The sequence below is a fragment of the Carcharhinus amblyrhynchos genome, chromosome 13 (genome assembly GCF_965287045.1).
Source record: "Carcharhinus amblyrhynchos chromosome 13, sCarAmb.v2.hapA, whole genome shotgun sequence".
Classification (NCBI taxonomy): domain Eukaryota; kingdom Metazoa; phylum Chordata; class Chondrichthyes; order Carcharhiniformes; family Carcharhinidae; genus Carcharhinus; species Carcharhinus amblyrhynchos.
The window spans coordinates 72083297-72110358 of NC_137336.1; the positions used below are offsets into that span (position 1 = coordinate 72083297).

At 45.5% G+C, this 27062-nt stretch overlaps 1 protein-coding gene across 1 annotated transcript in view; it reads left to right on the forward strand.

Moving 5' to 3' along the window:
- Positions 1-25877, forward strand: part of LOC145351312 (SLAM family member 5-like) — a 39014-nt gene extending 13137 nt beyond the window's left edge. Inside the window, exons 3-5 of the mRNA XM_080200935.1 lie at positions 8196-8480; positions 16156-16222; positions 25643-25877. Coding sequence (XP_080057061.1) covers positions 8196-8480; positions 16156-16222; positions 25643-25877 — 587 coding nt within the window. The remainder of the gene's footprint in view (positions 1-8195; positions 8481-16155; positions 16223-25642) is intronic.
- The last annotated feature ends 1185 nt before the right edge of the window (positions 25878-27062 follow it).

Sequence of the window (27062 nt, forward strand, 5' to 3'; positions counted from 1 at the left end):
TAATCAAGTCTTAAAGGTACAGACAATGTGATTGGAGAAAGGGTTAAGCACAGGTTAAGGAGATGTGTACTGTCTCCAGCCGGGACAGTAAGTGAGAATTTGCAAGCCAAGGCAAGTCGTGGGGTTACAGATAGTGTGCCATCCTCATGTGTGCAGAACTTGGTTATCAGTTTCTACTGAGCGATTCTGCGTTGTCGTGAGTCATGAAGGCCTCCTTGGAGAACAGATCCAAAGGTTAGAGGCTGAAGCTCGTGACCACTGAACCTCTCCAGCTACGTCAAGGGCATCCTGAAACCCATTGTACAAAGAACCCCAGCTTTTGTTGCAACACTACAGACTGCCTACAGAAACTCAGCACACATGGAGCAGTTGAACCAGGAGCACTCCTCGTCACAATGGATGTCTCGGCCCTCTACACCAACATCCCCCATGACAATGGCACTGCTGCAACTGCCTCAGCACTCAATACTGACAACTGCCAATGTCTAGATGCAATTTTACAACTCATCCACTTCATCCTGGACCACAATGTCTTCACCTTCAACAACCAGCTCTTCATCCAGACACACAGAACAACCACAGGGACCAAATTTGTACCTCAGTAGGCCAACATCTTTACGCACAGGTTTGAAAAAAACCTCTTCACCACACAGGACCTTCAATTGATGCTATACATTTGATCCTTTGGACTCATGGCAAACAATCACTGAAACAACGATATGATGATATCAACAAATTCCATGCCACCATCAGACTCACCGTGGACTACTCTCCAGAATTGGTTGCATTCTTGGACACATGCATCTCCATTAGGGACGGTCACCTCAGCACTTCACTGTACCGCAAGTCCATAGATAACCTCAGTGCTCCACTTCTCCAAATTCCTAATCACATTAAAGAAGCCATCCCCTATGGACAAGCCTTTCGTTTACACAGGGTCTGCTCAGATGAGAGGGATCACAACAGACACCTCCAGACGCTGAAAGATGCCCTCATAAGAATAGGATATGGCATTCGGCTCATCGATTGACAGTTCAACGTGCCACAGCGAAAAACCGCCCCGACCTCCTCAGAAGACAAAAACGGCGCACAGCGTACAGATTACCCTTCACTGTCCAGTACTTCCCTGGAGTGGAGAAGCTACGACATCTTCTTCGGCGCCTTAACATGTCATCGATGAAGACAAACATCTTGCCAAGACCATCCTCACGCTCCCACTTCTTGCCTTCAAACAACCGCACAACCTCAAACAGACCATTGTCTGCAGCAAACTACCCAGCCTTCAGGAGAACAGTGACCACAACGCCACACAACCCTGCCACAGCAACCTCTGCAAGACATGCCGGATCATCGACATGGATGCCATCATCTCACGTGAGATCTACCATCCACCAGGTACACGGTACATACTCTTGCAACTTGGCCAACGTTGTCTACCTGATACACTGCAGGAAAGGATGTCCTGAGGCATGGTACATTGGGGAGACCATGCAGACACTACGACAACAGATGAGTGAACACCGCTCGACAGTCATCAGACAGTAGTGTTCTCTTCCTGTTGGGGAACCCTTCAGCAGTCACGGGCATTCAGCTTCTGATCTTGGGTTAGCATTCTCCAAGGCAGCCTTCACAACATACGACAGTGCAGAATCGCTGAGCAGAAACTGACAGCCAAGTTCCGCATACATGAGGACGGCATTAATCGGGATCTTGGGTTCATGTCACACTATCTGTAAACACCCACAACTTGCCTGGGTTTGCAAAATCTCACTAACTCCTGGCTGGAGACAATACACATCTCTTCACTCACATTGTCTGTACCTTTAAGACTTGATTACCTGTAAAGACTCACATTCCAACCATTTATCTTGTAAATTGAGTTTGTGTCTATATGCCCTGTTTGTGAACACAATTCCCACTTCCCTGATGAAGGGGCAGTGCTTGTGTCTTGTGCTACCGAATAAACCTGTTGGATTTTAACCTGGTGTTGTGAGACTTCTTACCATGTTTACCCCAATCCAATGCTGGCATCTCCACATCATACCACTTATGTGCCAGTTAATTATGGAAAACGATTTATTAGGCTACCATTGATGGTAGTGGAAGGCTTGGAACCAAGTCTATTGGGATGAAATTAGCTGAAGGAGATCCAGTTAGATTGGGCAAATATTTATCAGCTGGAAAATGGTTGCCTGAGTGAAGTTCTGAGCAAATACCCGGAGGTTTCTCGGGAATGGCTAGGAACAATTAAAGAAGCTAAAGTGAAATTACATGTTGACCTGGAGGCAATCCCAAAATTTTACAAAGCCCGGCAGTACCATTTGCTTTAAGGGAAAACATCGATGCGGAAATGAAAAGATTGGAGCACGAAGGAACAATAAAACGGGTCCAGTTTTCAGAATGGGCAGCATCAGTAGTTCCTATCTTAAAGTCAGAAAGCTCAGTGCGTCTTTGCGTCTGTTTGATTTCAAACAGATAAGTCGTTACTCTCAGCTGGATAAAAACCTAATTCCCGGATTGGGGATCTTTATGCAAAGCTGGCAGGAGGTCTCTTATTGAGAAAACTGGATATGAGTCTCGCATACCTGCAGCTGGACAGAGATTCACAAAAATTTGCAGTAATAAACAGACCAAAAGAACTTTTTCAGTATAAAAAATTACCTTTCGGGATATCATCAACTTGTGCCATATTCCAGAGAACCATGAAGAGCGTACTACAGGGATTGCCACAGGTTGCCATTTACCTGGACAATATCCTCATTGTAGGAAAAACAAGAGTGGAACACCTGCAGAGACTGGAGGAAGTCCTTAGGAGATTTGCAGCCTTGGGTGTGTGTTTGAAAAGAGAAAAATGTGTCTTTTTAGCTTTGCAAGTAACTTACCTGGGTTAAAAAGTAGAAAGGTCAGGCTTACATCCTCTGGAGGATTGGGTGCAAGCAATAAAAGAAGCTTTGGCCTTCACCACAATCCAGGAGTTACGGTCATTTTTAGGGCTGGTAACATATTACGAGAAATTCATACAGGATCCCCTTCACCAGTTACCTTAAAAGGGGCAAGCCTGGCAATGGTTGGCCCTCCAAGACTGGGCCTTCAAGAAAATTATCATCTCATCAGAAAATGTTTTAGCGCATTATCACCCCAAGAAAGAATTGGTGCTCACCTGCAATGTGTCCCCATATGGGGTTGGCGTATTCCTGGCACGTGGATGGCAAAACAGACAGGAGTGGCCAATAGCGTCTGCCTCCAGGACCCTGGCAATAGCAGAGCAAAGATACGCCCAAAGTGGAAAAGAAGATCTGGCTGTAATCTTCGCAGTAAAAAAATCCCACCAGGACCTATATCGGTGAAAATTCACGATCATCACTGATCACAAACCTTTGCTGAGCCTACTCAAGGAGGACAAAGTTCATAGCTTCAGCCCGGATCCAGCACTGGGCATTATTACTGGCAGCATATCAATACTGGCCGCGGACTTGAGTGGCAAACACCGATGCCCTAAGCACACTATCATTACTGGACACCCTGCCATTGGCACCCAGAGTAGAGGAAATGGTGATGACACTAAACCTCTTGGATACCCTCCCGGTGGCTGCACACAGCATACGCCAGTGGATACAAAAAGACCCTGTATTAGCAAAGGTAAAGCACCTGCTGCTAACAGAGAAGTTGGAAACACCAGTCCAGCCATAGTTCCACGCCGATTGGAGCAGAAAAGAGCAGGCCGTCTTATGGGCAGCACGGTAGCACAGCGGTTAGCACTGCTGCTTCACAGCTTCAGGGACCTGGGTTCGATTCCCAGCTGAGGTCACTGTCTGTGTGGAGTTTGCACATTCTCCTCGTGTCTGACTGGGTTTTCTCTGGGTGCTCTGGTTTCCTCCCACAGTGCAAAGATGTGTGGGTTAGGTTGATTGGCCATGCTAAAATTGCCCCTTAGTGTCCTGGGATGCTTAGGTTAGAGGGATTAGTGGGTAAAATGTGTAGGGATATAGGTGTAGGGCCTGGGTGGGTTTCTGGTCAGTGCAGACTCGATGGGCCGAAGGGCCTCTTTCTGCACTGTGGGGTTCTATGATTCTAAGATCACTGTGGAAGACAAGATACTGCTAGGGAGAGCAAGGGTCATGGTCCCAAGTCAGAGCCGTCAGGCTGTCTTGCCTCAACTCCACCATGGGCACCCCAGAATGTTCAAAATGAAGATGCTGGCCAGGATTTATGTCTGGTGGTCAGGCCTGGATACTGACATAGCAGAATTGGTGGGGTAGTGCCAGAAGTGACAACAGGGGCAGAAGGCGCCACCAGTAACCCGATACACCTGTGGGAATGGCCGTGTCAACCATGGTCACGACTCCATGTCGATATTGCAGGACCTTTTATGGGGTCCATGTTTTTGGTAATAGTAGATGCCCATTCAAATGGTTATACTTCTATAAACTGAACTCGGAAAACATAACGCTAACCGTTGAGAAACCACGCACCTTGTTTGCAAGGCATGGGATCCCAGAGGTATTAGTTTCCGACAATGAATCAGTTTTCACCAGCCTAGTGTTCACAAAATTCATGAATTGGAATGGGTTTCAGCACATCAGGACAGCACCTCATCACCCGGCATCAAATTGTGCGAGCGGAGAGATCAGTGCAGACCTTAAAAGCCGGGTTGAAAAAACAGCCAGTGACCTCATTAGAGACTAAACTCTCGTGCTGGCTATTCGACTATAGAACAACTCCACACACCACCATGGGAATAACTTCAGCAGAATTACTGATGGGCAAACGATCCCACACCAGGCTGAGCCTGCTATTTCCACACCTGGGAGGGAAAGTGGAAAAACACCAAGAAGCCCATTGCAGGAGCCATGACAACACTCACCAAGAGAGGCACTTAGAATCCAGCGACAAAGTCTGGGTAAGAAATTATGCAAATTGACCCACATGGATAATGGGAAAAGTCGAGTTCAGGATGGGATCAGTATGCTACCGGTGGGTGAGGCCGTCTTAAGGAAACACCTGGAGGGTCCGTGCCTCAAACTCATCATCCGTTCCTGAGCTGAGTCAGCCTTGCAGTCCTAGGGACTAGCAGAGTCCTTCTGGACAGGCCAGTACCTTCACTCTAGTAGTGAGGATCTGATCAGAGGTGGAAACAGGGAACGAAGCTGCAGCAGTTCCCTTACTATCAGAAGTGGAAGAGGAACCAGCCCTCTGGCGTTCGCTGCAGAAGAGACGGGTGCCCAACTGACACAGCCCGCTGATATCAAAGGCTGAACTGGAGGATCCAACACAGCACTGCAGTGGAGAAAAAGACCCCTGAAGAAAGTTAACCAAGAGGATTCCTCAGAGTTTGGGGGGGAAGGAGTGTGATGAGTTCAGTCAGGCTAATGAGGTTGGCTTACTAGAGCATGAACTCTCTGGGCCATTAATTAGGTCTCAATCATGGAGTCTCATGTTCCCTATTTAAAGCAGGGGTGTCAGCCTCTCTGCCTGCTGAAGCAGAAAGCATACAGGGAACACTCTGTTGTGTAGTATATCTTGCAAATAAAGGAACTTTTGGTGACAGGACACTCATCTCCGTGGATTTTTTACAACAACAGCTCCCTGAATTCTCAAATGGAGTAATCAGTGACAATCTTATATTTATAGTCCCTATTCCAGGCATGAAAGGATTGACATATGAGGAGAGATTAAACAGTTTGGATTCATACTCACTGGAGTTTAGAAGGCTGAGAGGGGATCTGATCAAGGTAATGCTAAAAGGGGTTGATAAAGTAAGCATGGACCAAATGTTTCCCCTTGTAGGGGTAATCTAAATCAAAAGGTCACAGGTATAGATTGAGAGGTGGTAGATTTAAAACTGAGATGAGGACGAACTGCTCCTTGCAGAGGATGATGAATTTGTGGAACTTGTTGCCCCAAAGCATGGTAGAGTCTGAATTATTAAATGGTTTCAAGAAGAGATAAATATGTTTCTGTGAAACAACAGGTTAAATGGACAGGCAAAGAGATGGATTTGAGACCAGGGAGAGATCAGCTATAATCTAATTGAATTGCTTACTTCTGCTCCTAATTCCTATATTCCTGTGTTCCGATTCTAGTCTCACCCATAAGTGGAAACATTTTCTGTTTGTCCACCCTATTAAACACTGTGAATTGCACTCCAAATGTGGTACAACTGAGGGATATGGAGATCAGAATTGTACACAGTGTTCCAAATGTTTCATAAAAGTTGCAATAATAATAATAATAAAAATAAGCAATGTTTCATAAAAGTTTAACATAACTTCTTTCATTTTCAATTACATTTCAACAAGTAAACTCCAGTGTGGGGTGATTCTTCCAGCCCACTATGCTGCTTTCGCGGAGGGTGTGTAGCAGGCTTCCTGCTGGGCACCATGACCTCCGAGTGTCTCCGACCACTGGATTTCAGGCATTGTCAGCTCTGTGCCAGAAATCAGTGGGGTGGTGTATAAATGATGCAAGTGATAATTTACATTTTATTATCGGGCCCAGGACTGAAGTCTCTGGGCCGTAATCCTCTCCACCGCCACCCCCAGCCAGAAGTGTTTCACTCCAATGGGGTTTATACCAGCTCCCCACCAGTGGGGAGGGCGTTGGGTTTAGGATCGGGGAGAGGGAAGGTGAAAGGAGGGGAGACCAAGGCGGCCCAGGTAGGGGTGGGTGTTGGAGCTGGCCCAGAGACATCAGGGAGGTCAGTAAGACCAGGGTGGGGGGAGGGCGGGTATTGATGTGGAGGCGGGGATGGGAATGGGGAGGGGAGGGAGGTGGGGGGGATGGGGCTTTTGATGTGGAGGGGGGGATGGGGAGGGAGAGTGAGGTGGGGGGTATTGATGTGGAGGGGGGAATGGGGAGGGGGAGGGGGGTATTGATGGGGAGGGGGGAATTGGGAGGGGGAGGGAGGTGGGGGGTTTGATGTGGAGGGGGGGATGGGGAGAGGGAAGGAGGTGGGGTGGGTAGCAGGTCACGGGTCTGACCAGTGATCGAGCTGACCAGAGACTGACTGTGTGGGGCTCCTGTGCATGCACTGATCCTGGCACTGACTGACCAGCGCATGCACAGTGACCCACTCAGTGCTATGCTGCCGGTCTCTCCAGCAGGAAGAAGTCCCACCCACAGATTTCTAATGGGATTAATGCTGGGTCTCTCTGTGATGCACATTGTGGGAGATTAATTTTGAAAATCCTGCTGAAATAACCAGTGGAATTTACTCTGTTTTTACACAAATTCGGCACTTAGAATTTTGTTGGGAGAATCCCACCCGTTGTGTTTGAAAAGTTCACAGCCTTACTAACAAGCACTGGTGCATATAAAACTGTATCAGTCTCTCTTCTACCATTCCTTTCTACCAGCTCCCTCTGATTAAAGTTAAACTTATCATTTCAATTACACACCCATTCCGCTTATTTATCCACTACTTTGTGAGTGACCGGAGATTTACAGCAATGTTCCCCACATTCACACACACACATGCTGAAATACCACAAACAATGTCAATGTAATTCTGGGTCTATCCCAATGTCGGAGGCTCCACAAACGTTAACTAAACACAGAATAGAGACAGAGGCTGCACTCCAGATAATAAAGGCCCACTTACTGGAGTCACCAATGAGAATTCCCAGGCTACAATTCCAAAGCCTGAACAGTCACAGTGGTTAGCCCTGCTGCCAGTTCAATTCCGGCCTCAGGTCACTGTCTTTGTGGAGTTTGCACATTCTCCCCATGTCTGCGTGGGTTTCCTCCGGATGCTCCGATTTCCTCCCACATTCCAATGATGTGCAGGTTAGGTTGATTGGCCATGCTAAATTGCCTCTTAATGCCTGGGGGATTAGCAGGTAAATACATGTGGTTCCAGGGATCGGCCCTGGATGGGATTGTTGTCACAACAGGCTTGATGGGCTAAGTGGCACCTTTCTGCACGGTAGAGATTCTATAAACTAATGTTTATGATTGTCATGAAAGACTGTGTTACAATCTACATGCGTTCCATCCACCGTCATATTGACACATGTGACCTGTTTAATCCCAGAGGGATGAGGCAAATGGTTAAACTGGCAGATGGAGGGTTGAGTGGGGTTCAGAGTTGTCTTGTGAGGTTCTGAAGCGGTTGTGAGGGTGCTGGATATTGAAGTGACTCACAAGGGCCGACATTCCTTCCTCATGTATCTTTTGTCTTTCAATCTGAATGTCAGAGCCTGTGACAGGAACAAAGATCAGCTATCAGATCACGGAGAACTGTAACATCACCCTGAGCTGCTCAGTGAACACAGGCGACAACACCAGCTTCAGTTGGTGGAGGGGACAAGAAGCATTGAGGAATGACAGCATCCATCATCTCTCTGAAAATGGACAGGAGTTACAGCTTCATTTCACAGCACAGATCGAGGACAATGTGTACAAGTGTGAGACCAGGAACCCAGTCAGTGAAGGCACTGCACACATCAAACTGAGTGATATCTGTAATGTAACTAAACACGGTGAGTGTCACAAATAAACTGGCAATTAGTTATTACACAGTCAAGTGTTTGATGTGGACAATGTAGAGAAAGATTTACTCTGTTTCTAAACGATGCTAGATCTCTTTGGGAAAGTTTGAAGGGGATAATATCAAGGAATTATACTTTGTATCTGACTCCATGTTTTACCTCTTCTGGGAGTGTTTGATGGAACAGTGAGAGGGAGCTTTAATCTGCAATAACCCCGTGCTGTACCTGTCCTGGGAGTGTTTGATGAGAACAGTGTAGAGGGAGCTTTACTCTGTGTCTAACCCCGTGCTGTACCTGTCCTGCGGGTGGTTGATGGGGACGGTGTAGAGGGAGATTTACTCTGGATCTAATCCCGTGCTGTACCTGTCCTGGGAGTGTTTGATGGGGTCAGTGTAGAGGGAGATTTACTCTGTATCTAACCCCGTGCTGTACCTGTCCTGGGGGTGTTTGATGGGGTCAGTGTAGAGGGAGATTTAGTCTGTATCTAACCCCGTGCTGTACCTGTCCTGGGAGTGTTTGATGGGAACAGTGTAGAGGGAGATTTACTCTGTATCTAACCCCGTGCTGTACCTGTCCTGGGAGTGTCCTGAGGCTTGGTACATTGGGGAGACCATGCAGACATTACGACAACGGATGAATGAACACCGCTCGACAATCACCAGGCAAGACTGTTCTAGGGGGACTAGGGGGCTAGGAATAGGACTAGGGGGCACAGCCTCAAGATAAAGGGGGGGCGGTTTAGAACGGAGTTGAGGAGGAACTTCTTCACTCAAAGGGTGGTGAATCTCTGGAATTCTCTGCCCGTTGAATTGGTGGAGGCTGCCTCGCTAAATATTTTTAAGACGCGGGTTGATGGGTTTTTGATAAGAGAGGGGATTAAGGGTTATGGAGAGAGGGCGGGAATGTGGAACTGAGCCACGACAGATCAGCCATGATCTTATTGAATGGCGGGGCAGGCTCGAAGGGCTAGATGGCCTACTCCTGCTCCTATTTCTTATGTTCTTTCTGTTGGGTAACACCTCAGCGGTCACGGGTATTCGGCCTCTGACCTTCGGGTAAGCATTCTCCAAGGCGGCCTTCACGACACACTACAGCACAGAGTCGCTGATCAGAGACTGTTAGCTAAGTTCCGCACACATGAGGATGGCCTCAATCGGGATCTTGGGTTCATGTCACACTATTTGTAACCCCCACACCTTGCCTGGACTTGCAAAATCTCACTAACTTTCTTGCCTGGAAACAATACACATCCTTTTAACCTGTGTTAAAGCTCTCTCCACTCACATTATCTGTACTTTTAAGAATTGATTAGCTGTAAAGACTCATATTCCAATCATTACTCATGTAAATTGAGTTAGTGCCTTTGTGTCCTGTTTGTGATCAGAACTTCCATCCACCTGATGAAGGAATAGTGTGTTCCAAAAGCTTGTGGCATTTGCTACAAAGAAACCTGTTGGACTTTAAGCTGGTGTTGTGAGACTTTCAGCTTTTACTCAGTCCAATATCGGCATCTCCACATCGTGTTTGATGGGGACAGTGTAGAGGGAGCTTTACTCTGTATCTAACCCCGTGCTGTACCTGTCCTGGGAGTGTTTGACGGGGACAGTGTAGAGGGAGATTTACTCTGTATCTAACCCCGTGCTGAACCTGTCCTTGGGGGGTTTGATGGGGAAAGTGTAGAGGGAGCTTTACTCTGTATCTAACCCCGTGCTGAACCTGTCCTGGGGGGGTTTGATGGGGACAGTGTAGAGGGAGCTTTACTCTGTATCTAACCCCGTGCTGTACCTGTCCTGGGAGTGTTTGATGGGGACAGTGTAGAGGGAGCTTTACTCTGTATCTAACCCCGTGCTGTACCTGTCCTGAGAGTGTTTGATGGGGACAGTGTAGAGGGAGCTTTACTCTGTATCTAACCTCGTGCTGTACATGTCCTGATAGTGTTTGATGGGAATAGGGTAGAGGGAGCTTTACTCTGTATCACACACTCTACTTTTCGTGTCCCGGCAATGTTTGGACGGACAAAGTAGAATGATATCATTAAAATGATAGATCTGTTCTTGTACAAGTTGCTGCATGAGGGTTCTTGAGTGACATTGTAAGTGAGCTACATTATCATCAGAAGTACAATCAGTATCACAGGGTGCTGGGGGAGAGGGGTTACTGAGTGACAGTGTGATGGAGGTGGATTCACATCAGTAGAGATCCAGTCAGTAATACAGGGTGCTGGGGGAGAGGGGTTACTGAGTGACAGTATGAAAGACCTGGATTGACATCAGTAAAGATACAGTCAGTAACACTGAAAGCAGAGGTAGAGGGATTACAGACATTTTGAGGGAACTGAATTAACACCCACCCTGGTTGACAAGGCTTTCACCTGTGCCTGAACCATCCCCTAGGCCACTGCTGTCGCTCCCTCCCCTTCCAGAACCAGGATAGGGTACCTCTTGTCCTCAGTTTGCACCCCACCAGCCTTCACATTCAAAGGATCATCCTCCGCCACTTCCACCAACATCAGCATGATGCCACCACTCAATACATCTTCTCTTCACTCCCCCTGTCAGATTTCCACAGGAATCCATTCTCTCCAGGACACATCGATCCACTACTTCGTCATGTCCTAACCTCACCCCCTGCCCATGGCATCTTCCTATGCAAGTGTAGAAGGTGTGACACCTCCCCCTTTACCTTCCCCCTGCTCGTCACCCTGGACCTAAACGCTCCTTTCAGATGAAGCAGCACTTCACAAGCATCTCCTTCAGTGTGATCTATTGCATTCACTGCTCCAATGTGGTCTACTCTACATCAGAGAGACAAAACATAGACTGGGTGACCACTCTGCTGAACACATTCAGTCTGTCCACAAGCAGGACTGAGACCTTCCTGTAGCTTGTCACTCCGTGATGTGGATGTGCCGGTGTTGGACTAGGGTAAATACAGTAAAAAGTCTGACAACACCAGGTTTTAGTCCAACCGATTTATTTGACAGTAAACTCACAATCTTTCGAGGGGACTCCCTCTTCGTCAGGTGAATGGAGAGTTCTGGCCTCATCTGTCTGTGCTTTATATGCTCTGTCCAAGGCCAGAACTCTCCATTCACCTGACGAAGAGGGAGTCCCCTCGAAAGCTTGTGAGTTTACTGTCAAATAAATCGGTTGGACTAAAACCTGGTGTTGTCAGGCTTTTTACTGTGCTTGTCACGTGAACACACCACCCTGCTGTCCTGTCCACATGTCTGTTCTTGGCCTTTTGCAATGTTCTAGTGAGTTCAATGCAGACTGGAGGAACGGCACTTCCGATTGGGCACTTGACAGCCTTCCAGACTGAACATTAGGTTCAACATTGATGGCATGAACTCTCCCCTTCACTTTCACCCTGTTTCCAATTATTTTATTAAATTTTTATTTTTGCCTCACTCATCCATTTTTATCATCCTTCCCTCTCACTTCTGTACTGCCTTTCGCACATTCTGATTGCTTAATGGACACTTTCAGCACCTTCCCAGCCTTCTTCATCATCATTTACATTTCCTTTGTCCAATTAGAGATCCCCTTGACCCTCACAGTATAAATCTCTTCTGACTTTCTTTGCTCTTTGTTCTGATGAAGAGTCATCTACACTCAAAACATTGGCTCTATTCTCTCTCCAAAGATGCTGTCAGATTGCTGAGATTTTCCAGCATTGTCTGTTTTTGTTAGCATCAGTAGTGATACAGTCAGTAACATGGTGCTGGGGGAGAGGGGTTTCTGAGTGATAGTGTGAAGGAACTTGATAAACATCAGTACAGATGCAGTGAGTAAGACAGTGTATTGGGGGAGAGTGGTTACTGCATGACAGTGTGAGAGAGCTAGATTATCATTAGTAGAGATACAGTCAACAACACAGAGTACTGGAGCATAGTGGTTATTGAGTGCCAGTGAGGGATCTGCATTAATATCAATAAGGATACCATCAGACATACAGAGGGAGTGGTGACCGATGGCGCACATGAGTTGGATCAACATCAGTAAAGATACTGTCACTAAAACAGTGTATTGGTGGAGAGAGGTTACTGAGTGACAGTGTGAGGGAGCTGGATTCATATCAGTAGAGATACAGTCAGTAACACAGGGTTTTTGGGAGAGTCGTTACTGAGTGACAGTATGTGGGATATGGCTGAAGAGTGGAACATGTGCTGCTGTGTTTGATTGATGATTGTTTTGATGCTGTTGGAAAATCTATCTTTCTATTTTGCAGAGCAAGGAACAGCAAAGAACCATTTAACATATTTACGGGCTGGAATCATGATCCTCTTCATGATCATCTGTGCGCTGATTATATGGATAATTAATAAAAGGAAAAAGCGCGTGGCAAATGTAGGCAAGTTGCACAAACACATGCATGTGTATAAGGAGCTCATGGTACTCATGGCACAGTGGTTAGCATCGCTGTCTCACAGCATCAGAGACCTGTGTTTGATCACTGAGTTGGGTCACTGTCTGTGTGGAGTTTACACGTTCTCCCCGTGTCTGCGTGGGCTTCCTCCGGTGCTCTGTTTCCTCCTATAGTCTGAAAGACATGCTGGTTGGGTGCATTGGCCATGCTAAATTGTCCCTCAGTGTAGCCGAACAAGTGCCGGAGCATGGAGACTGAGGGATTTTCACAGTAACTTCACTGCAGTGTTAATGTAAACCTACTGGCAACACTAATAAATAATTAAATAATACATGTGTGTGTGGATCAGGTGGAATGTAGGTAAAGGGGCAGGGCTGACTAAAATGGATGAAACTGTGAAGGTGGAGTGAGGGGAAGGGTCTGGTTTGGGAGCAGAATTAAGGGAAAGAATCAGAGAATCCCTACAGTGCAGTGACAGCACTGACAAGAATCCCACCCAGGCCCAAAACCCATAACCCCATGTATTTACCCCGTTAATCCCCCAACACTAAGGGTCAATTTAGCATGGCCAATCAACCGAACCCACACATCTTTATATTGTGGGAGGAAACCGGAGCACCTGGAGGAGACCCACGCAGGCAGAGGGCAGGGACAGGAGGAGGGGGATGGTGTGATAGGGAAGTGAAAGAGTGAACATGGCTGAATACAGAGGTAGTGAAAGGATTGTGAGGAAAGGCAAGAGACAAGGTGCAAAGGGGAGGGGCAGGGGAGGAGAAGGTAGGGCATGAGGGGGCAGGGGAGCAGTAAGCATGGAAGCAAGGGACAAAGGAGGAAGGGTAGGTGGAAGCTTGGGAAGGGAGGGAAGAAGTGGGCATCCATGGAGGGGGCCAGGAAGGAGGGGGCAAGAGAGGAGGCAAGAGGCGGCTGGACATTTCTTGATTCAATGACATGAAGAAAGGAGAAGGTGATGCGCTGCATGAATTGTGGGGCAGGAGAGGAGAGGACAGGAAAGGAAGGGGCGGCTCAGAAGGAAAGGGGGGAAGGGGCAGGGGGTGAAGGGTTGGGAGGGGGAGGAGGGTCAGCAGAGAGCGGAGAGGGTCAGGGAGGAGGGGCCAGTAGGAGGGGCGGGGGGGCAAGGAGGGCTGGGCGGATGAAGGAGTGGCCGGAGAGGAGGTGCAGGAGGGTCACGGAGGAGAGGTGAAGGTGAGGAGGAGTGGGGGAGAAAGGAAGGGCTGCGGAGGAGGTTCATGCGGAGTGCAGGGAGAAGTGGCTGGGGGGAGGATGGACAGGAGGAGGAGTAGTTTGGGAGGAGGGGCTGATCAGAGGAACATGTATGATGAGGTTGCATTGATAAATCCCCACGTCACTCACTGTTGTCCATTCTTCCCTTTCAAAGATTCGAATGGGCAGGATTGCACGGATAATCCACGGACTATTTATTCTGAAGTGCAGAGAGTGAATAGACCTCAAGTGAAACGCCCTTCACCAGAAGGAAATGAGATGGTAATGGAAAATAGGGCAGAGGTTCCACCCCCAGAGCCTGTCCATTCCCTGGATCCCTGATTCTCACTACATCTCCTGACAGTACCCACCTGCTGAACTCAAATACACACACAGAAAGATCCCAGTGTTCAATGAGAACACCAGCTGCCTCATTTTTCAAAATAACCTCCACCACTGATAATAGTGAGGGTGGTGGTTTCATGGGGGTATCAAAACCTCCAAATCCCATCCCAAATCTCTCAGGCACACACACATCATTCTGATCAATATATCATTTGACGTTCCTTCACTGTCACTAAGTCAAATTCCTTCCTAAACAGCACTGGGGTTGTTCAATGGCATTTACATCGCTGAATCCCCCACTACCAACATCCTGGGGATTATCATTGACCCGAAACTGAACTGAGCTAGCCGTATAAGTACTAAGGCTACAAGAACAGGCTGGAGGCTTAGATTCCTGCAGCAGTAACTCACCTCCTGACTCCTTAAAACCTGTCCACCATCTACAAGGCACAAGTCAGGAGTGTGATGGAATACTCCCCACTTGCCTGGATAATGCAGCTCCAACAACACTCAAGAAGCTCGACACCATCCAGGATAAAGCAACCCCACTTGATTGCTATCCCTTCCACAAAAGTGCACTCCCTCCACTGCCGAGACACAGTGGCAGCCGTGTGTACCATCTACAAAGTGCACTGCAGGATCTCACCAAGGTTCCTTACACAGCACCTTCCAAACCCACACCCACTACCTTCGAGAAGGACAAGAGCAGCAGATACCTGGGAACACCAGCACCTGGAGATTCCCCTCCAAGTCCCTCACCATGAAATATATCACCACCCCTTCATTGTTGCTGGATCAATATCCTGGAACACCCTCCCTAACAATGTACCTACACCTCAGGGACTAAAGTGGTTCAAGAAAGCAGTTCACCACCACCTTCTCAAGGGGTAATTAGGGATGGGCAATGAATGCTGGCCTAGCCCACACCCTATGAACAATTGTTAAAAATCTGTAATCAGAATCTGCCCAAAAGTGGGAGAAAGCTGGTGTGAAACTTGTAATTACACAGCTGGCTTTCCTCATTGTATTGAACAACACAGCAATATCAAAGGGGAAGCAAGAACCAGGCAGTCACCTGGAGGGGAGTTGGGTGCAAAAGAAAATGGCAAGGCCAAGAATATCGAGATCTCCGATCACTGGTTAAAGTAAAAGGAGCTCCTCCCCACTGAGATCAGAGTGACCCACCCACCCCTAGGACAAGCAATGTCACACTCCTCCTCCCCCTTCCTCCACAACCATCAGGACACACCGCAGTACCCTCCCCCCTCTGCCCTCCCCACAAGGTGTCAGTGTGCTCCCATCCCAGCCCCCGTGCCACTCTTACCACCTGGGGGCACTAGTTAACTTTGGATAAATGATGAACTGACAAGGACCAGGGCCTGGTCATCACGACTGTTTTTTGATTTTGAAAACCAGCAGTGATTAGCGCTGACATGTCGTCACACCAGTTGGGTGGGAAGTTACAATGAGGACAGAAATAGCAGCAATAGGCCCACAAGTTATATTATAATGTACTATAATATATGCTAATGAGGCTCGCACCCTTCCGAGGCGTGAACTTGATCGTGCCATTAGAGAGGATGAGGTAAGATCTCACTCTGAGATCTCACTGGCATAAATCCCGTTTTTGACCTCCCGCTGAGATTTAACGGCCATTAGTGCACATGAATAACGGGGCCATTTGATTTTGCTCACTACTTCTTTCAAAAAGACTTTTCTGCTTTCTCCTTAGGTTCCAAAGCCGGCAGAGAGCTCGGAATACCACTCATGATCTACAATACAATCCAAGAACCCCTGGGGTACAGTATTCCAAAGATTCACAACCTTCTGAGTGACAAAATTGCTCCTCATCTCAGTCCTAATGACAATCTCCTTTGAGACCATCTCATTATGTTACATAGAAACTAGAAGCAGGAAGAGGCCATTCAGCCCTTTGAGCCTCTTCCACCATTCATTTTGATCATGATTGATCATCGAGTTCGATATTCTGTTTCCCACACCCTCCCCCGTTCCTCCCTATCCCATGATCCCTTTATCCCCTGAGAGCTATATATAATTTCTTCTTGAAATCAGACAATATTTTGGCCTCAGCTACATTCTGTATGAATTCCACACATTCACCACCCTCTGGGTGATGAAATTTCTCCCCACCCCAGTTCTAAAATGTTTATCCCTTATCCTCAAAGTATGAGCCCCTAGTTCGTTACTCCCTCATCATTGGGAACATTCTTTCTGAATCTGCCCTGTCCAACCCTGTTAGAATTTTCTAAGTTTCTATAAGACCCCCCCTCACTCTTCTAAACTCCAGTGAATATAATCCGAAGCAACTTGGTCTCTCCTGATATGACAGACCTGCCATCCCAGGAATCAGCCTGGTAAACCTTCACTGTACTCCCTCTACAGCAAGGACATCCTTCCTCAGATAAGGACGCCAAAACTGCACACAAGGCTCCAGGGATGGCCTCACCAATGTCCTATACAATTGCAGCAAAACATCCCTATTCCTATACTTAATTCCTCTTGCTATGAAGGTGAACATACCATTTGCTTTCCTTAATGCCTGCTGCACCTGCGTGCTTACTTTCAGCAACTGATGCACGAGGACACCAAGGTCTCGCTCTCAATTTACACCCATTCAAGTAATAATCTGTCTTCCTATTATTGCTGCCAAAGTAGATTATCTTACATTTATCCACATTATACTGCATCTGCCATGCATATGCCCACACACTCAGCCTGTCTAAATCATAGTGAAGCATCTCTGCATCCTCTTCACAGCTCACCCTCCACTCAACTTTGCATCATCTGCAAATTTGGAGATAATTTTGGAGATCAAATTGGTTAGCCCTGCTGCCTCACAGCGCCAGGGACCCGGGTTCGATTCCAATTCAGGTGGCTGTATGGAGTTTGCACGTTCTCCCCCTGGGTTTCCTCCCACACTCCAAAGATGTGCGGGTTAGTTTGATTGACCATGCTAAATTGCTGCATAGTGTCGGGGGATTAGTAGGGTAAATACATGGGGTTATGGGAATAGGGCCTGGATGAGATTGTGGTTGGTGCAGACTCGATGGGCCGAATGGCCTCCTTCTGCACTGTATGGATTCTATGACCTATGATACATGCACATTCAATTCCCTCTTCCAAATCATAAATATATAATGTGAACAGTTGGGATCCTAGCACAGATCCCTGCGGAACCCAACTAGTTACTCACTGCCAATCAGAAAAAGACTCATTTATACCAACTCTTTGCTTCCTATCCGCTAACCAGCTTTCTATCTATTTCAAGACATTACCTGCAATCCCATGTGCTTTAACTTTACAGAGTGACCTATTATATAGAACATAGAACACTACAGCACAAACAGGCCCTTCGGCCCACAAGTTGCGCCGATCACATCTATACCTACTAAGCCATAGACCTATCTATAACCCCCAATCCCATTAGATCCCATATACTCATCCAGAAGTCTTTTAAAAGACCCCAGCGAGTTCGCCTCCACCACCACCGACGGCAGCCGATTCCGTTCACTCACCACTCACTCTGAGTGAAAAACTTACCCCTAACCTTTATATGAAATATGAAACCTTTTCGAAAGCCTCTGAAAATCTAAATAAACCAAATCCTCCATCAACTCTTCAAATTACATCCTCAAAGAATTCCAATAGATTAATCAAGCATGATTTCCCTTGTGTAAATGTTTGCTGACGTTGTCTGATTATACCTCTGCCTTTCAAATACCGAGCTATGAAATCCTTGATAATAGACTCTAGAAACTTCCCCAGTACTGACGTCAGGCTCACTGACCTACAGTTCACTGAATTTATCTCTCTTTTCAAATAATGCATTTACATTCGTCCCCCTCCAATCTGTAGGAACTATGTTTTTGATTCTCCAGCCAGTGGGAAACAGCCTCTCAGTATTTAACCTGTCAAACCCCTTCAGAATTTCAGAATGAATGGTATTGTCACTGGATTAATAATCCAGGGGCCCAGACTAATGTACTGGGAATCTGAGTTCAAGTCCCACCACAGTGACTGCTGAATTTAGATTAAATTAATGAAACCCTGGGATTAAAAGTTAGTCTAATTGTGATCACACAAAACCTTGCCGATTGTTGTTTAAGCCCTAATGTCCAGTTAGGGAAGGAAATCTGCCATCCTTACTTGGTCTGGCCGACATCAGATCCACAGGAATGTAGTTGACTCTTAAATTCCCCTGAAATGCCCTCAAGCCACTTGTGTTAAGGGCAATTATGGATAGGCAACAAATTTTGCCCTTCCCACTCCATAATTCCAAACTGCTACGTAGTCAAAAAGGAATGAAACCGGATGAATCAAAATGAGGAAAGCAAACGCAGGTCTGTCTATCTGCAAAGTCCTCCTTACTAACATTTATATCAACGCTGGGGGAGCTGTCTCACAGACTAATCAAGCAACAGTCTGACACAGTCATGCTCAGAGAATTATACCTTACAAATAATATCCCAGACACCACCATCACCATTCCTCACTATGTCCTATCCCACCAGAAGGACAGGCCAAGCACAGGTGGTGACACGATGGTATAGAGTGGTGAAGGAGTTGCCCTGGGAGTTCTCAGCATGAACTATGAGACCCATGAAGCTTCAACATGGGCAAGGAAAATTCCTGCTGATTACTGTATACTGTCCCTCCTCAGCTAATGAACCAGTACTTCTCCATGTTGAAAACTACTTGGAAGCATTGAGCATGGCAGGAGTACAGAATGTACTCTGGGTGGGGACTTCAATATCCACCACCAATTGTGTCATGATCATACCACCACAGACATAGCTGGCCGGGTCCTAAAGGACAGAGCTTCTAGGCTGGGACTGCGGCAGGTGATGAAGTGACCAATGGTGGAAAAACATACTTGACCTTATCCTCACCAACCTGTCTGCTGCAGATAACAGTATTGGTAGGGTTGACCAGTGCACAGTCCCTCTGGAGACAAAATCACGACTTCACATTGAGGATGCCCTCCACTGCATTGTGTGGCATGACCACTTTGCTAAATGGGATAGACTTCAAACAGATCTAGCAACTCAAAGTTGGGCATCCATGAGGCGCTGTGATCCTTTAGCTGCAGCAGAATTGTCCTCAAGCACAATCTGTAACCTCAGGGCCCAGTATATTCCCCACTCTACCACTATCACCAAGCCAGATGATCAATTCTGGTTCAATGAAGAGTGCAGGAGGGCATGTCAGGAACAACACCAGGCTTAGATAAAAATGAAGCTTCAAGCTGGTGAAGCTACAACACTGGACTACCTGCCAAACAGTGACAGGCAGAACTAAATGATCTAACAAGTAACGGATCTGATGTAAACCCTGCAGTCCTTTCACTCCAGTTGTGAATCCTTTCCACATCCACCCTGTCATTAGCCTTCAGGATCTTAAAGGTTCCGATTGAGTTGCCTCTTACTCTTATAAACTCCAATGGATATAACCTGAGCTCTCCAAACTTTTCTCATCAAACCACCCACCCATTTCAGGTAATAGTCTTTTTTCTGAATTGTTTCTAATGCATTTATATTTTTTCTCACAATAAATGATAAAATTAGCTTTCCTAATAACTTGCCATACCTGTATACTAGAATCATAGAATCCCTTTGTTAGATTCATGTAATTGAGTCTGCACCAACAACAATCTCACCCAGGTCCTATCCCTATGACTACACATATATACCGTGCCAATCACCCTGACACTAAGGGGCAATTTAGCATGGTCAATCAACCTAACCTGCTTATCTTTGGACAGTGGGAGGAAACAGGAACACCGGCAGAAACCATGCAATCAATGCAAACTCAGCACAGACAGTAACCCAAGCCAGCAATCGAACTCAGGTCCCTGGTGCTGTGAGCAGTAATGCTAATCACTGTACCATAACCTTTGATGTGACATTTTATCAAATGTCTTCTGGAAATCTAAATACAGTACATCCATCCATTCTCCTTTATCTACAGCACATTACTTCTTCAAATAAATGGGTTAAACAGGATTTCCCTTCCACAAAACCATGTTGACTCTGCCTGATTATCTGAACTTATCCATGTGCCCTGCTATAACATCTTTAATATTATCTTTTAATGTTTACTCTGTGATAGATTTTAGGCTAACAGGCCTATAGTTTCCTGCTTTCTGACTGCTTCCTCTTTGAACAATGGAGTTACATTTGCTGTCTTCCAATCTAATGGGACCTTCCCCGAATCTCGGGAGTTTTGGAAAATTAAAACCAGTGCATCAACTATCGTAACAGACACTTCCTGTCAGACCCAAGGATAAATTTGTTCAGGACCTGAGCTCTTGTCAGCCCACAGACCCAACAATTCACTCAGTGCCACTTCTCTGGTGATTAGAATGTTCCTGAGTTCCTCCCTCCCTCCTATTTCCTGGTTTATTGCTGCTTATGGGATGTTACTTGTATTCTCTATAGTGAAGACTGATGCAAAATACCTGTTCAATTCATCTGCTATTTCCTTGTTTCCCAATATCAAATGTCCAGACTCACTTTCTATGCATCTAATATTCACTTTGTTAACTCCTTAATTTTAAAATGTTTGTAAGTACTCCTACCAGCTGTTTTTTATATTTCGGGTTAGCTTTCTCTGGTAATCCAATTTTTCCATCATTGATAATTTGTTAGTCATCTTTTGCTGTTCTTTATATTCTGTCCAATCTTCTGAGCAATTGCACAATTATATGTTTTTCTTTAATTTTGAACTTTACCCTTTCTGGTTAACCATGGATGGTTGCCCAACCCTTGTATGTTTTCGTCCTCACTGGCATCCAGTAAGTCCTACATGCTGCAACTGTGACACCTCATGTGTACTGCCATCCATAATGTATGTAAATTCACTGTTTAATTATCTTTATTTAATTATATATTTTACTTTGAATTTTATATCATTTATTAACCTTACCACCAGTCCCTGGACTATTTTGAACCATAGGAATAGAATGAATCTTAGTCTGTTATGTTGCCAATAACTAGCTTCTTCTTCTGTAGCAGAGTAAGACCACTTCCTCGAGACTGAGAAAGTTGGAAAGCAAAAGAGTACTTCAGTGCAAAAGGCAGGGCGCTTGCTACCATCTTCATCCAGAAGTGCTGACTTGTCCACAAGTCAGGAGTGTGATGGAATACTCTCCACTTGTCTGGTTGAATGCAACTCCAGCAATACTCAAGAAGTATGTGTCAGGAAGTAGAGGTAGTTTTACATAATTTTTATTTGTCTGTAGATATCAGAAGTAAGGCAAAGCTTTTCAGCTTAACTTGTGTTTAATTATGTGCTAAGAAAGCCACTCTGTAGCGTGGTTCACGTGCCTGCATTGTACCGTTGATTGTTTTATGACATTAAAGCCAATAGAGCTTAAATAAAATTTAGGTTGTTGCTTAACAACCAGAGGCCACACTGAGACCACAAGAGCTTTTGAGTTAGTTGTGATCTCGTGCCAGGAGCAACAAGGTACAAGACGGGGCACTAGAGATGGTAGAATTGCCAAAAGAACAAAATAAAGCTCCAGAAACCAAGGAATGAGAAAAAGGAAAGTCTCTAATAAAAGGAACAAAGAACAGGATTCTGAGCAAGATCCAGTTCAGTGAAATTAAAGGAGAGAGAGAGGGCTCTGAACTAATGACCCAGCTGAAAGAAGCAGATTTAAAGTTGACGATGTGAGAAACCAGATATCTGAGAGGCTCAAAATATTGGTGGTTCCTCATGGAGCTGTGAGGCAGTGGCATTTTGTTGGCAAGACTGAATCCCTGAGAGACTTTGTGGAAAGCAAATGGTGATCCAGGTAAAAGGGAAGCTAAAAGGGGAGGTTGAAAACCCTGGAGTTGTGCTGTGTTGAAGAAGATTCCAAACTTTGATCTTCAAGGGCAGAGGTTGGAAGACAAAGAGTTTCAATGAGGCCAGTTGATTCACAGTGTGACGGCTGTTTGGATGGAGTGGACTTGGGGGAGGAGGGTGAAGGTGTGGGTGGGGTCTGCTGAAACTGATAAATAATCCTCAGAATCTATATGTGGTTGATTTCAGAGAGACCACATTTCTTCAATTTGTTTAAGTGGCCTGTGTATTTACTGAGATCATTAGAGTATCGGATAGATTTTGTAACTTGTATTATCCTTACAAGTCTGTATATATCCATGAAAGTAGAGTGAGACGGTAGCGTATCATAGTAAACTTTTTTGATTACTGAATGTTTTATCCTTTTGTTAAGAGTTCATTGCCAGTCCTGTAACCCTGTTCTTCCACATGTCCAATTAAAAATTTAGGATTGATCAGGGATTCTTTCCGGGGTCTGTCCTGTCCAGTAGTAAATTCAACTGAGATTGTATCATTTGACTCCATTCTGGTCAAAGCAGCACACTTAATTGGTACCTCATCCACCACCTTAAAGATTCACTCCTTCCACCACCATGCACACTAACTGCCATGTGTACCATTTATAAGATGCACTGCAGGAACACGCTAAGGTGCCTTTAGCAGCTCCTTCCAAACCACAACCACTTCCATCTAGAAGAACTAAGACAGCAGATACCTGGGAACACCACCACCTGGAGGTTCCCCTCCAAGTCACTCGCCAGCTTGACTTGGAAATATATCGCCATCCCATCACTGTCGCTGGGTCAAAATCCTGCAACTCCCTCCCTAACAGCACTGTGCATGTACCTACACCACAGGAACTGCTGTAGATCAAGGAGGCAGCTCATCACCACCTTGTCAGGGCGCAATTAGCAATGGGCAATAAATGCTGGCCTAGACAATGGTGTCAACTTCCTATGAACCAATAAGCAAAATTAGGTGGAACCACTTGATCAGATCAGGGTCAGTTTAAACCATGAATTGGAAAATCCTCTCCTTTTAATGAGGATGAAGTTGAGGGAATAAACAGTGGAGTGGGAGAATCAGCAGGATTCACCCCGATAACTCTGCGTGTGATTATGTGTGTGTTGAGCTGTCTGATGAACAGGCAACACACAGCTCAGTTAAGACAGTGTGTGCTTCTTCTGAATGTGGAGTCCATCAGTATTAAAAAGAAAAACTCAACTTCCTTTTAGTAACAACCGGGAGAGAGGATCATCCCCCATTCCTGGAAAGTTTGTTATGTCAAAGTCCAAAAGCTCATGAATTGCTTTGGCTATGTTTTTCGTGAATGTTTTATAATTTTTTTTTCACAAATTATTAATAAATGTGACTTACTTTTGGACACATCATAGTTGTTAATCTGTTATTTAAAAGAAGGGGGAACACGTTTAACAAAAGCAAATTTAATCCTTATTCAAGTTGTATAAGAAATATTAGCAAAACAGTTTTTCAAATTGTGCACTCTTCATTTACCTCACTCTGAAAGTATCAAAAGCCTCACAGATTCCAAGCCAATGCCTCATTGGGAGAGATTTGAGTATCACTGGGGAACAATATGGCTCATTTAATTATGGAACAAACAGAATGAGGGCTTCTCAGTTACAATCAGGATCTTGCTTTGAATTTACTACACTGGCAATGAAGGAAAACTAGATCAGTTATTGGGAGATCACAGTTTACAGTTGTGGGGTGAAGGGGAAGTGATTGTCAAAGCTCAGAGAAAGCAGGTCCAAAAGGCCTTAAAATGCCTTTAATGAAGAAGATTGACCTGTATTACCCAGACTTTGAGAACTAGAGGCAGTATATCGAAAGGTGATGTTATTTCTTTGCAATCAATGAGATCACAGCAGAGGAAAAACAAAAGCTGAAACTACCCTCAGTCTGTAGCCCATGAAGCTACAGCCCAGTGAGGAGTCTAACATCACATGACACTCCAGACAGGGTCGGATTCTACGTGGGCTGGTGCAAAATTCTGGCAAAGTCTTTTGACCAGATGGTCAAAAATTGGTCAAAGATAATTTTAACCCCCAACCTTCAGTCATCATGTTGAGGTAGGTGTTTCACTCTGCAGTGAGGGTCTTGTGGAAGACAGTCTCTGAGTTCATGGCTAGATTAAAAGGGTTAGCAGAGCACTGTGAATTCAATCCAACTTTTGGGGAAATGTTAAGAGACCAATTGGTCTGTGGGATTAACAGCCTCACAGTACAAAAAACAAGCTGCTGGCTGAGACTAAAATCTCTTTGGAAAATGCCATAGAAATGGCCTTGGTGACTGAATGTGCTGAGTAGGGCACAAGTGAAGTACAAGGCATGCCGAATGAAGTGAACTGTCTGTGTCATGAAATGGTTGCTGTGAGGAACAGCCTGTGTAAGGTTGCAGCAGAGCCTGAGAGGTGTAGTACAGCACTGGGGGTGGATGTTTGTTATCGGTGTCGGGCAGAGAGAGCTCTCCCAGGAAACAATGTAGAAATTATGTATGTTTCCATTGAAAAAGGAGGGATCATTTACAGGCACGGTGCAAAACTGAGCATGAAGAACAGAACACACAATAAAAACAAGTCAGTTTAGTACCATTAAAATACCTGTCTGAGGAGCCTAACAAGGTATCTGTTGTACGTGCCGCACAGTTTGCTTTAATCCTTATGGGGTGGACAAATAACTACGAGTAGATGTCTTGTTAGTACAACCAATATTTATTGAAGACACACGATTATCACCCACCCAACCAACAATGTTATCTTTACAGAAAATACAAGAGCTCAAGTCCAATACAAGACCTTGACTTAACTTTGCATGACTGGCAAATACCCAAACAGATATTGGCCTTTACCTGTGCGCTGGTCTCGGTCGTCCTCTGCGTCGTCTGGTCCTTTGTCTGGTCTGGCACTCTGGCTCTGGTCTTCCTTTCTTCTCGGGTGTGGTGGCTCTCCTCATGCTGGCTGTCACTGGCGATGGTCACTGGTGCTGTAGCTTGTTCGTGGGGTCAGAGAGAGAGAAAGAGATTCTTGGTTGTGCAGCACTCTTTATACTCTGTTGGCTCTCACGCTCCTTTTGGCCATTACCAATCAATCGATCAGGACTTGATTCCCCCTGATCGATTAAGTCCAATCAGGTGCTGCCACACCAATCTCTCAGTGTGTCCCCAATGGCCATGTCTGTAGGTGCTGGGGGCACGCAGGGTTCACACCACCCTCCCAAATAAGGAGTTACGGTGCCCTTATGTCTGGTAAACAAGCCTGTTTGACCAGAAAGTCTCTTTTGTCCTGGAGATGACCCATATCCTGTTTATTCACTGGTCTAAGTTGCAGCCTGTTTATCTCTGTCTTTTAGGCTGCAGCCTGTCGCTTTAGTTCTTGCCCGATTGTCCCAGGGCACTTTACAAATCACCATTTTAGATGGCCTGTTTGGCCACAGATCCGAAACTAATACTTTAAATCAGGTCCAACTCAGCAAGGTGTCACCTATAGAATTAGCTTTGACGATCAATGGCAGAATTCTTAAAATGGAGGTTAGCACTGGAGCCACAGCCACAGTCATCGGGGAAGATGCATTCAACAGCTTCTAGAAAGGTTTGTAATCATTGAGGTTGAGTAATTCGGAAGCTATTTTGTCTACATATACTGGAGAGATGCTGAAGACAGTAGGGTCAGTTATAACAGAAAACAAACAGCACAGTTACCAGTTCTAATGATTGAGGGACACAGACCTTGTCTCATGGGTGAAAACTGGGTTGAAACAGATAAAATTGGACTGGCTGGAGAGATTGCATATTGGGATGTAGGATTTCAAGAGTTATTGTGCAGAAACTCTGAGATTTTCCAGAAGGAACCAGGATGAAAAAAAGTGCTAAAGCCAATTTTTTCTTTCACCCTGAGGCAATGCCTAAATTCTTTCAAGTCTGCAACGTGCTTTATGCACTCCATCATAAAGTAAAAATGGAGCTAGGATGATTGGAAATCTTGGCTGTCATAAGAACTATACAGTTCTCTGAATGGGCTGTGCCTATAGTTCTTACTTTGAAGCCAGATCACATTTCAACAATCTTGGTGATTATAAGTTAACTGTAAAGTGATGAGCTCAGATAGGTAGATACTTCATTTCAAGAATCAAGGACCTCTACACAAAATTAGCAGGGGACTTTAAGTAAACTAAGTTAGATCTTAGTTCATGACTGTCGACAGCTGGAGTTGAATGAAGATTCCCAGCAGTTAGTTACCATCAACACTCACAACCAGTTATACCAGTACATGCTTATGTCCTTTGGAATCTCTTTGACCTGTGCTGTTTTCCAGTGTACATAGAAAGTTTATTGCAAGACATTCTCAAAGTAGTGATGTCCTAGTTATGGAAGCATCCCCTGAGGAGCACAGGGCAAACCCAGAAGAGGCCCTAAAAAGATTTTAAAAAGCTTATGTCCATTTAAAAGAAGAGAAATGCACTTTCCAGATGGAGGAGGTTACCTGAGCTTCAGGGTAGATGCCAAATCCTTTGGAGGACAAGGTTAAAGTGATAAAGAATGTAGTACGGCCTAAAAATGTACTGAAGTAAACATTGTACTTAGGGTTGGTAAATTATTACAGCAGATTCCCACAAAATATGTTTACAATCTTAGCCCCATTGCACCAGCTTTTGAGAAGCATAGGTGATGAAAATGGAGAGAGGCATTCAAATACGCAATTGCAAAAGTAAAGCAAGCCTTACAGTTATCAACACTGCTTGTACATTTTGATCCAACCAAACCATTGGTCGT